Source organism: Haliotis rufescens, unplaced genomic scaffold (assembly GCF_023055435.1).
Source record: "Haliotis rufescens isolate VD_foot unplaced genomic scaffold, xgHalRufe1.0.p SCAF_13, whole genome shotgun sequence".
Taxonomy (NCBI): domain Eukaryota; kingdom Metazoa; phylum Mollusca; class Gastropoda; order Lepetellida; family Haliotidae; genus Haliotis; species Haliotis rufescens.
This window is the reverse complement of record NW_025963813.1, coordinates 9,128,763-9,141,589: the sequence shown is the minus strand read 5'-3', so window position 1 is coordinate 9,141,589 and position 12,827 is coordinate 9,128,763. Positions and strand designations below refer to the sequence as shown.

Below are 12,827 nucleotides of genomic sequence, written 5' to 3'. Positions count from 1 at the left end.
AGGCAAGAGAGTTCACTGACTCTAAAAGTCCACTTTCCACCCTTGCCGAACTGGACTGGAATTACTGGGCTCGATCGTAGCGCCACCAGTGGCTATTACCAGTTATGTCCCTTTTAAGCCTCTCCTATGGACCAATCAGATTCCATCACTTCCGTTTGCTTCACACAAAATGGTGGCGCCCAGTCAGGACGATCTGATCGATAATCAAGATCTATATTGTGATAAAACGGGTCTTACATCGCGAAATGCATCAAATCACACAAGCACCTTGATTAAAATCATGAAAAGATTTGGAAAATATCTGCTAACAACGAGTTGGCGGTGCATATGCTTTGCAAATCCTGCAATCGATCGAAATCTGCACGACAATTTACGAACCGGATTTCGATTTCGGTGAGCGATTTTGATTGGACTATGCATAGACTCGTTAGTCCAGCCAAAATGTAACTCCATAATACAAGCCTAGTTCGGCAAGGGTGGAAACTGGACTTTTATAGCCAGTTAGCTCTCTTGCCTCTGAAAGATGCGGTTCCTCATGTTTAGCATGAAAACCGGGCACCGGGCATTGTGGCATGACCTACGTCAGTTATCCAACCCGGACGGTGTGGGCCGTTGATCATCCACTGGCTTCACACATTGCACCCATGTGCGGAATCGAACCCGGATCTTCGGCGTGCTGATCCAACACTTTAACCACTAAGCTACCCCACTACCCCTGGCGCAATGGGGTGACTCACAGAACCCCAACACTCCAGTCTGACGCTAGACTGGAACTGTCTTCATTTTATTATAATCACATGTAAACAGGGACGGTCGGGTAGCCTAGTGGTAAAAGCGTTCGTTCGTCACGCCGAAGGCCCGGGTTCGGTTCCCGACATGGGTACAATGTGTGAAGCCCATTTCTGGTGTCCCCCGCCGTAATTTTGCTGGAATATTCCTAAAAGCGGCGAAAAACTATACTCACTCACTCACTCAAATGTAAACATACAACGTCAACGTCTGATAACCTAAACAAACAAACAAATAAAATTTGCATTTTGAACTCACCAGGGTAGAGTGTGAGTGAGGTTTTACGCCGCTTTTAGCTATATTCCAGCAATATCACGGCGGGAATCGAACCCGGGTCTTCGGCGTGACGAGCGAACGCTTTAACCACTTGGCTACCCGACCGCCCCTCCAGGGAAGAGAAGACGGGTATATTCTATATAGAATGGTTACTTTTGGAGACAAGGTCCAGTTTGACACTAACCCTCAGAAGGTAATGTTTCTTGACCAACACAACCATCATGGAAGTCGAAATTTTATTCATATGGATTTCAAAGTTCAAATTATATGACATATGTTACTTGTGTGGGAATACAGATGCCTTTGAATCAGTTATGATCAAACAAACCACGGCATTGCAGCTCACTTGGATTTGTAGTCAACAAAATATTCAAATAGTTTTTACATAAATACACGAGGACTAAAACGTAACACTAAAATCTAAGGATTTGAGCAACATGTGACGTCACCATAGTGAGTGAGTGAGTGAGGGAGTGGGTGAGTGAGTGAGTGAGTGAATATCGTGATGTCATCATAAAAAGAAACATGCATACCAAAGTTCAGTTCAAAATTTCAGATGGACGTTTCCAGAGCCAAATATGCATTGAAAAAAGAATGCAAAGTCATGGTTTTGTTTGTTTGTTTGTCTGTTTGTTGTTTAACGCCGCACTCAGCAATAGTCCAGCTATTATGACGGCGGTCTGTAAATAATGGTGTCTGGACCAGACAATCCAGTGATCTACGGCCATTGGGATATAATAACTTGCATCAAACCAAGTCGGCGAGTCTGATCACCCCGATCCCGTTTGTCGTCTCTTTCGACAAGCATGCCTGGGTTGCTGAAGACCGGAACCCGGATGTTCACGGGACCTGGAGCATAGTAATAGTAACAAATGCAAACATTTAAATATTACAAAACAAAACTACTAACTATCCACATGCCAAATATTACATTTTGAATACGAATGGCGAAGGAATGGCCGTTTGAAGTTTCAGTTTACAGAATGATCGAATAGTAAAGGTCAAGGTTATAATTTATAATATCGCAACAAAAACAACAACACTTGAACCAGGTGAGTTAAATAAATAAATAAGTAATAATGTACATATTTAATACGCCTGTCTATATTTAACACTCGTATTAAGTGTTTCAAGGTTATAATGGAGTCATGTTACAGAAAACACAAAATTATAGATACATTAACCAATCGGCAGCTGGATAATAGCCTTTATGTGTGTACATGAACATTTTTGGGACACTAGAATGATCAAATATATAAATTTGGGAAACGTCAACAAGCGGTACTTCTAAAATATTGAAACCAAAATTTGTGGATTTTGGTTGTAGCAGATTTTAAAAGGACATACAAGTGTCTGAAGAGGTTTGTCATTTTGTAAAAAGAGTTTGGGGCTTCTCGGACATGTTAATTGTATTTTCTCAATATTTTCAAACTCAGGCTTGCTATATTTGTTCGTTGTTTAACGCTGCACTCAGCAATAGTCCACCTATCTGATGGCGAACTGCATATGATCGGCTCCCCTGCAGACGCTAAACCACTAATGAATACAATTAATTACTGAAGTATATATCAAGCCATCCATTGCATCCAGATTTAAACTATTCTTCACGCCAAATTAATAATTATTCTACCATGAATTTGGAATTTACTCGATTCTGATTGGTCAATAAAAGGCTATTAAATCACAAGAAACCCCCTCTGATTGAAACAGCTGGTTTGACGGCCGCATCACCGCGGAAGTTAATATTCATAGAATAGTACTATTTTCAGTCATTGTCGGTAGGCATGTTTAAATAATTATATCTACAATTACAGGTTACAAAATGCACAGATGCGGTTACTAAAATATTAAAAGGATGTGTGGCAATACATTTCGTGCAGAAAAACACGACAGAAATCAACAAAGGGAATGTATTTACGTTTTGGAGACAACAGAGAGCTTGGAATTTTGGCGCTTTTCTATATACGACTGTGACGTCATAATTTTTGCGTCACAATGAGCGATATGACGTCATAGTGGTGACGCGCGATGTAGAGCGAGAGACTTGCAAAGCTTGCTTTGTTTTCTTTAGGGATGCCAACCTCATGTTAGCTTACCAGGTTGCCGTGCGTATATGCTTTCAATGCCTGTCATATGTTCGAGTGAAGTATAACGGTGTAAACAAACCATATTTTGTTCGGTGATTCCGTAATTCAGATCGATAACCCACTCAAAACACTGAACTCAACCCATGCCGCTTCATTCAGTATATTTGGTAACACCAAAGAGTTCGCGTTTTACCTAGTCATGGTAGAATGGAGATAAGCATACTGTGTTTTCAATGTAGAGCTAGGTTACCTGTAGATTTAACCGCGCTAAATTTAACATTTGAAACCTCACGCTGCGCGTTCGGTTCCAAATTCAATTTAGCGGGGTTAAATCTACAGGTAACCTAGCTCTACATTGAAAACACAGTATGTTTATCTCCTAATTGTTATTTTATATACTTTCAATATGGAAACGATATCCTCTGGCACGCCTCGTCACCTGGTAGTGTACAGGGTTGTAAAAATCACGATGCGATTAAGATACAATAAAACTAATCTTAAAATTTAAATAAAATAGTTCGGCGCATTCTCTAACTTTTTCGAATATTGACCAAGGAGGATCTTAACATGCTACTTTTCAGGGTGAAATCCACTAAGCTCCGGAAGTTATGGAACGTCATTGGCAAGAAGCAATAATGTTTGCTTTATATTGATATTTTCAAAGAATCTTCGTGGTAAATAGTAAACATTAACAGAGAAGCCGGAAATGTTGATCCTCTCAGTATATAAACCTCTGATTTATTACCTCCCTTAGATCAGTAATACTTGAAAGATAATCCGGGTATTCAATTGCTGCAACGGCATACATATACACTTCTAAAAATAACACACCAAATAAAATTATGTTCATCCAAAATGTCTAAGACGATACCATAATCCCAGAAAAGAGGGTACCTGGATTTAATCATGGACTATTGGTGTTTCCATGGAAATAGAGCCGCTGGATATTGCTCGTAACCAAATATCTTAAAGTCCCACGTGTAATACTTCGCTATTTTTTCCATCGTTTCTCGAGATAGATTTTTATACTCGTTCAACATCATTGTCCTTTTCTGCAGCTTATACATCACACTTGACATGTGAGATTGTTTATTTTCTTTGGCTATCAGCTGAGTTAAGATAGCTTTAATCGTACGCGTGTCATTTGTCTTACGAATTAACCCACTTAATTCTTCCTTTGGGAATTCCGCTTCTGGCTTTAGGTAACCATTGATCTTAAACGCCGTCCACAAACGTTCTGCTAGCAGGAGGCTGTCGAAACACTTCCGTAGGTTCACGTTGAAATCTCTGTACGCATACGTAAAGTCAACCATTTGCGTAATTTCGTCTGAGATGAACGTTTTATGAGAATACTTTGTCAACAGATTCCCCAGTCCGACCTTGTTTAAAATATATTTGGCGTCTTTGGCGAACGACTCTTGTTTTCCAATGAATTGAGGGAACAGCCGACAGGGGTCACATACCGACGCTATTGGCAACCAGTGGGGGTCCCGATATTTCTGTGACATGGTTATATTCACAAACTCAGGAAATGTGACCAGTGTTTTTACACACGTTTCATTAACATTTCTTGTCCCAGCTCTGGCCGCTGTGACTACTTTGCCGTATCTCTCCCATCCTAGAAACTGCGGAAGAAGAAACTTGTCCACGTACGCAGAGAAAAGTCTTGCGTAGGGATCCCTCGCAAACAGGAAACGTTGTGCATGTTCCAAGACGTCCGTGGCGTACTTCGTGGCAGTAAGATGTATCATGGGTTTGAAATACACCTCGAAGCGAGAAATATCAAAGGGACTTGATATCTGAGACTGACTTCGTGTCTTGTTGAGAAACATCAAGATCCTCCTCCAAAACGTGCAGCCAACTTTAGGTACAGGGCAATAGCCCATGCTGGTGTTCGTCCCTCCATCGGCGTAGTATAAGATGGTGTTGTAGCCAGAGGTTCTAGTCTTTCTCACTGCGCACGCATCACGGTATCTTTGGAGACGGGCTTCGTATTCAGTCTCGAGAGGGCCCATTACTTCCTATAATAATAATAATATTAATATTAATAATAATAATAATAATAATAACAACAACAACAACAATAACAACAACAACGATGATGATAATTCTTCTTAAACAACAACAACAATGATGATAATTCTACTTATAACGCGACACTCAATTCTTATGACGCTACATTGTTATTATCCCCTTTCACCATTGATCAGGGTGCTCTCGATTTTCATTCTCAGCTCCCTTGGTAGTATACAACCTATGCTGCCCGTGAGTAGATCTGAGTAGCTTAATCTTATGCATGTATTAAATTCAATTCAAGATATCTTGAAATAAGTTATACATATCCACAAATGCATTACAGATATCTTTAATTCAATTTGAGATATCTTTAATTCAATTAGCAATATCTTTAATTCAATTCAAGATATCATTAATTCTGACCGTTACTGATATCAAAAATCCAATTAAAGATATTGATAATTTTGATGATATCTTTATATCAATTATTGATATCAGTTATCTAATTTAAGTAACATTATTTATGTAACATCTTTATAAATGGCAACAATTGAAGATATCAATAATCAATTATTGATATCTGTATTTAGTTTCAAGACATCAGGAATTGAATTATTGACATCATAACAAAACATGACATTTTGATATCATTAAACTATTTTTTTTATATCAATAATCGAATTTAAGATATCAGCAATTATTTTCAAGATATCAGTAATACGCTTCACCATATCCTTAATTCATTTCGTAATATCTTACATTTTATTGCAGATATCTACAATTATCTGCATTTTAGATATCTTCAATTCCATTCAAGATATCTTCAATTCGATTCAAGATATCTTCAACTCAATTCAAGATATCTGTAATTCCGTAATAAATGTGAAAACGGCTTGCCATATGAGCGCTCATTTGTCTGAATACTCGTTGGATTCGATCTCACTGAAACCAGGCCGTCGCTTGATTCCTTTGTTTCAAATAGAGACTATACAAGGCTTTTATGTTTTATGTATCCACGGATAATGGAGGCACGGAGTGTGTACATACCCATGAAGTATTGACATTGCGCTTAGTGAGTGAAGGGGATTTCACGTCAGGTGGATTTAAAGGGCAAAAGAAATATATAAAAATAATTTTTAAAAATTGCGATTTTATTGCAAATATCAATTTTCCTGGATACATTAATTACATTTCCGCGTGAGGACAAAATTATAATATTCGTAGAAAGTATTTCATTGTCCAAGTGGAAGTTCTTAAGTCACACGCTCCGAAATCGGCTTCCAAAACAAAACTATTTGGGGGTGTGGCCTAAAGCTACCGGCACGGTCGTGACAACTGTTTTATTGTGATATGTTTGGGGGTTTATCTATCTTGTGATTCTTAGCCGTTATACATACATGTATACTGTTTCTCCTATCTCTGTTAATCCTACAAAAAATAACAACATTGCATACATTATTGAATGTGTGAAACGACCTTTGATCTTGATATTGTGCATAATTTAATTACCAATTAACAATCGGTAACTAGCGTTTTATTACTAACATCCTGTTTTATCACTAATTATATAACATCCTATTTAGGTAATAAACCATCAGCTGTTCTCAGTCCTACTCCACACACATTGATTACCTGTCAGAGATTAATCCCATGAGCAAACAACTGAAGGCATCTTCAGTATTGTTACTATGGTAACATAAGGTGCCATAAGATGTGGACTCGGTAATCAAGTGAATTAGCAGACAGAATGATCGTTGAAATTGCGCAGCGCGTCAAACACCGGGAACCCGTTTTATTACCAGTAAGGGGAATCCCCTCAGTGGCGGATGTTTTCGTTTGGGGGACGATTTCGCCTGTCGTTTTTTATCGTGTGTTTTACGCTATTTCCGTTTTTCAAATCACATTTTGGTCACGAATCTGGGATAAAGTAAGCCCTCAGGTATCACAATGTGCCCTGTTCCTATGTTGACTTGACCTGCCCTTTAACTTTAACATCGCCCTAACAGTATTTCAGTTACATCACGGTGTGGCAGCTTAATGTTCAAAGAAAGTGCAAAGTGATTTCGATGAAATTCATCAGCCCGGTTTCGGTGAATATAAACCGGATATCATAACAGAGACCATATCCCGGCATAGGGTCTCTGATCAATAGTTATCTAGATCCATCATGCGATCTGTGAGATCAGAGGCTTCCATTCTTACCTGGTCTACTTTCGAACTAGCAACAAAAAACCTTTCTTGAATTTTCTCTCCCACTACCGGACCTAATAACAGAAACATATATAAACTGTGAGTGCATGATTGAGAGGCTATCGTTTGGGAAGCATTCTTTGACGTTTTCCTTCTGGAATCCTTACTCAAAGTTCACTTCTGACGAAATTGGAGGAATCCGATTTAGGTAGAGGTAGGTGTATATACAGTCAAGTCTCGTTAATCCGACAATTGGGTTTATCCGACCCAAATGATGGGAACCGATTAAATCAGTGCTATTTAGACCCGTTAATTCGACAGTCTCGCACTCCGTCTCCGACACTACTAATTAACAATGAATAACCGAAATCACCAATTAATCAGTCTCGTTAATCCGACACAGTGATCAGCGTACTCTGTGGTCATCTGCCCGCGAGTACACAGCCCGTGTTTTGATGCCAGACAGTCGGTTGGTAGCTGCATATTTCAAGTCCTGTTTTCTTAATTCTAAGCATTAATTTTTATTGTTAACAAAATACTGCCTAATATCTGAACGACATAGCTACAAAAGAAGAATGAATCTTCACAGTTCACAAACTGACTGACTGACGGCCGGACTGACGGCCGGACTGACTGACGGACTGACTGACTGACTGACTGACTGACTGACTGACATCTCACTCGCAATTACAAAGAACATAACTATTATACATATCATTCAGTAAAAGTAAATTGCGACCAATCGCCACGTGATTTATGAGAGATGATAAAACCACACAGTCACAAAATAATACCTAATAGATGAACACAGTCAGTTATGGAGTGTTGAGATATATACCCAATGGCACAATTTATCTGTACCTTAAAAGGCGTCAATGTTCTGAGATATTGCAACAGGTTTTGGCTCGGGAAAAAAAATCATGTCGTCATTTGATAAATGTAGGGCAAGCCGCTGACTCGAAAACGCGTTAAAACCAGGCCATATGTTATAACACTTCCGTAAAATATCTTCACGTAAAACCGTATATAAAGGACAACTTGATAAACAACTGCGCCTCATCTTCCACACAATTAACACAAGTGAAACAGTATCTGTGTTCTGCCGGAATATTCTCGTAGCGTCCAGTCTCTATTCTTATGAGGGCGGTCGGGTAGCCTGGTGGTTAAAGCGTTCGCTCGTCACGCCGAAGACCCGGGTTCGATTCCTGACATGGGTACAATGTGTGAAGCCCATTTCTGGTGTCCCCTGCCGCGATATTGCTGGAATATTGCTAAAAGCGGCGTAAAACCATACTCACTCACTCTATTCTTATGAGGGCTACACCACATCTAAGTTTGTCAAATGCGCTCCTCTACTCCCGTGACAAATGAACTTTGACATATTTTTCACATTCGAAGTGGTGTTTAAAAGTCTTGTAGGATCGAGTTTTCGAAGTTTATTCTCCTTTTTAAATAATATCTTCCCATTCTGACTTGTAGTTTGTAAACCTTGATCGTAAGCCTATGTTAAAGTATGGGACTTACGATCACCTTAGCGCTAAGATCGCTTTGAGGGACGGGGCCCAGGTGGGATAGGTGAGTGTGTTTTGGTAACAATGACATCTCCACCAGTCACGTATTTTAACCCCAGGTTATTGTAAATCTCCCATGCGGGAGATATTCTTGGCAGCCATTCATCACCGTGGTGTGCTGGACCCGTCTGACAGTCACTTCTCGTCAACGCGAGGAACGTTGTCACACACAGACGACAACCCTTGACATTCCTTCTCACTGCGACCTCTACGTGTTTATTATTACAGGACATGGTGACGTACTAATAAACATATTTTATACAATCATATGTCTAAATGCCATGTTATTACAAGTGGTTAAGGTGAAGGTCATACCGGCGCTAAGTCAACATTTCCGATGCGCTTCGTTTGATGCATAATTCAAAATTAATGTAGAATTCAAGTTCATTTGATGTTTTATATTCGGGTCAACAAACGTGGTTGTGGGATCAAGAACCAGAAATGACTAAATTGAGATCCATTTGGAGACAAATTCATTGGAGACGAACGAATGTGAAACTGTCTCCATCAAAATGTAACGGTCAAGTAATTCCTTGTCCAGTCCTTTAGTAACTCCCCGTGTGAAAAATGTAATGTACTTTCTGGTTGAGACTGAGTGTTATTTTTATAAATCATTTTGACAAGGTGTATCCTACTTTGGCCGTTTAACCCCCTGGATGCCGCGTTAGTTTTTACACACATTTATAAAAAATATGCAGAGATGTAGAAGCACTTGAGGCACACGAAGCACATGAAGCACGTGAAGCACTTGAAGCACATGAAGCACTTGAAGCACTTGTCCCATGTGGAGATTTAAAATGAATTTTAAGACTGGTTTGAAAACCAAACATTTTGTTATGCGTGAAAAACGAACAAATTTCGCCTCTTTCAGACTTACATACGCACAGAAAAAATACCCTTGTCGTTATTCTTGATTTTGCGTCAGTCATGGCGTCACGCAGGATGAAAACTTTAACATGTTTTTTTTAGTATACTCAATCATGTTAATGTATGCATTTTAATTCCCATTTTTTTGCTACAACACTCTTCGCATGCATATTCCCAAATAATTGAACCATTGTTTACAACGAATAAATGAATAGGTCATTAAAAATAGGAAAAAATGCTACACTGTGTAAAATCTGAAATTTATTTTGTTTACATTTCAAACTAGTACAAATTTCCGAGCGAGGACTTTTTCACATATTATTTATTTCGCTTGACTTAATCTTGGACATTTGTTTAAGTGACAAAGACAATTTATCATTTGATTTTAAAATGTATGCGTAATTCTTGGATGTAGGTATCAGAGCTGAGTGTGAAAGATGTGGTGTAATAGGCGTCTCATAACCGTCTAGCTCCTCACAGGCAACGTGGGTTGTATTCTCCCCGGGGAGCTGAGAATGAATATCGAGTCCACATTGACCGGGGTAATACTAGTGTAGCACTATGAGCAGGAAAGGAATTATTGAAAGGAAATATGCGCATTATAAATGCGAAACGTGATTTTGTAAACGAGTTTGCGTATTTTCTCAAACATTCCTGTGCTGTCGGCGACGTTCCACGACCATTGTTGATTTGCTTCATTACAGATACCCGTGATCACGTCTATCCTATTTTTTGCAATTGAATTTCCTCAGTAGAAACCCGATATTTTTATTTCAAAACATACATTAAATAACGCCGTGATTGGATTTAGTAATACGTCAAAAGTAGCCAAATTTACGATGAAACTAATTTTCAGAGGCCGTTTTCAAGAATTTGCTTTTTCTAAAATGACGACAGATGATATCACAGAACATAATTTTCCGCAGAATTAAAATCCGTTGCGTGTATACTTTTCAGGTGAGGTTTGAAGAGGAAGGCCGGGGCCCACATGTCCCCGTGGCGGCAAGGGGTTAATACACTCTGGTAAAAGTAGCTAGTTAGTAGTTTGGGAATACTCGCTTTACATACAAGCTTCTCATCGTGGGTTTTCCAAATAATAGGATTATTGATATGATTAATAACAAACGGAATTCGACATGATAAATTAAAACTTTGAGAAGAGATGATGAGGAATATTTGTGCCTCAGTCGTATTACATAACATTTGTACTTATAAAAGTAACAACACAAGTACTTACTGGAAGGCAGATGATCCTGTGATATATATCCATATAAGGTACAACCCACAAGACAAGCCACGGTGAGGAGTGTATAACCGCAGACCCTTGCAGACAGCGGCGACGTCATCCTCGTTCGCTGACACCGACACGAATGCGGTGCGAGTTGGTAGCGGGGCGCTTTTGATTAGGCTTCAGGCAATCTGTCTGTGGACTCGCCCGGGGCTTGAGAATGACACATACAAACCCTTAACGATAGTTAGATTGACTTGTCATAAAAATAGCAGGAAGGAAAAAGTATGTGTGAATATACCTTGTATGTGGGTGAGTGGTTAAGTGGTTGAGTGGTTGAGTGAGTTAGTGGTTGAGTGAGTTAGTGATTGAGTGAGTGATTGAGTGAGCGGTTGAGTGAGCGGTTGAGTGAGTGGTTGAGTGAGTGAGTGGTTGAGTGAGTGAGTGGTTGAGTGAGTGGTTGAGTGAGTGGTTGAGTGAGTGGTTGAGTGAGTGGTCGAGTGAGTGGGCGGTTGGGTGAGCGGTTGAGTGAGTGAGTGATTGAGTGAGTGATTGAGTGAGTGGTTGAGTGAGTGGTTGATTGAGTGGTTGATTGAGTGGTTGAGTGGTTGATTGAGTGAGTGGTTGAGTGTGTGGTTGAGTGAGTGGTTGATTGAGTGGTTGAGTGAATGATTGAGTGGTTGGGTGATTGAGTGGTTGAGTGATTGCGTGGTTGATTGAGTGAGTGGTTGAGTGAGTGGTTGAGTGAGTGGTTGAGTGAGTGGGTGAGTTGTTCTGTACGGTCTCATTGCCCTCTTCAGTCCAAGCCTTGGCGTTATAGTACATGAGTATGTTAATCTGAGTGAGTGAGTGCATATCTAAGTGAAACTGAGCGTGTCGTGTTTGACGTCTCTTTGAACAATACTTCAGCTGTAGCGTTTCGGAGTTAACATCCAATCTTTCATGGCCCCATTGGTGAATGTATCTGGGCAGTTTTCGGGTTTACACCAGAATGGGTCTATTCAGCCCCCAGACATAAATTAACGTCGTAAATTTTGGGCCGTAATATTTGGTCCGGTATAGACAGAAATCCACATTGTCCGAGTCTGGATAAGACAGATTCCACTGAACATGTTATACATAGATTGGTAAAACGTAAAGCGGTGTGTGCTGATGCCTGAACGTGTTCAGCTAGTTCAGCACATTGTTGGCTCAGCTTCAACAAGTTTCCTTCTTTCGAATCAGTGCGATTGGTATTTCAAATCCTGTTATGAACTAAACGTTAAACTGATATTTATGGGAGAAGCAGAACTGTAACAGATTGCCGAAGGTTTCCAAGTACAAACCCATCGCTCTAATTCAGAAGCAAATGTGATAAAGTTCAGTGAGCAAAGTGATGACTCTCTGTGTCTCTCTCTAGCTCTCTCTCTCTCTCTCTCTCTCTCTCTCTCTCTCTCTCTCTCTCTAGCTCTCTCTCTCCCATCTGTCTGTCTGTCTGTCTAGGCACGTTGCTCTCTCTCTCTCTCTAAAGCTCCCTCTCTGTGTCTCTCGCTCTCTCTATCTGTCTCTCGCCCTCTCTCTCCCTGTTTGTCTGTCTGTCTGTCTGACTGACTAGGCACGTTGCTCCCTCTCTCTCTCTCTAGCTCTCTCTGTGTCGCTCTCGCTCTGTGTCTCGCTCTCTCTCTCTCTAGACTTCGCTCTCCCTGTCTGTCTGTCTAGGCACGTTGCTCTCTCTCTCTCTCTAGCTCTCTCTCTCTGTCTCTCTCGCTCTCTCTGTGTCGCTCTCGCTCTGTGTCTCGCTCTCTCTCTCTAGACTTCGCTCTC

General features: G+C 40.1%; 1 protein-coding gene across 1 annotated transcript; it reads right to left on the bottom strand.

Annotated features, from left to right (window-relative positions):
* Nucleotides 1–394: 394 nt before the first annotated feature.
* Nucleotides 395–11,222, bottom strand: LOC124115182 (carbohydrate sulfotransferase 11-like). The gene is made up of 3 exons (XM_046476089.2): nucleotides 11,034–11,222; nucleotides 4,047–5,173; nucleotides 395–1,914 (listed from the first exon to the last, which is right to left on the bottom strand). Exons 1-2 carry the CDS (start codon nucleotides 11,064–11,066, stop codon nucleotides 4,064–4,066), a joined length of 1,143 nt encoding a protein of 380 aa, XP_046332045.2. The 5' UTR covers nucleotides 11,067–11,222; the 3' UTR covers nucleotides 395–1,914; nucleotides 4,047–4,063.
* Nucleotides 11,223–12,827: the final 1,605 nt, after the last annotated feature.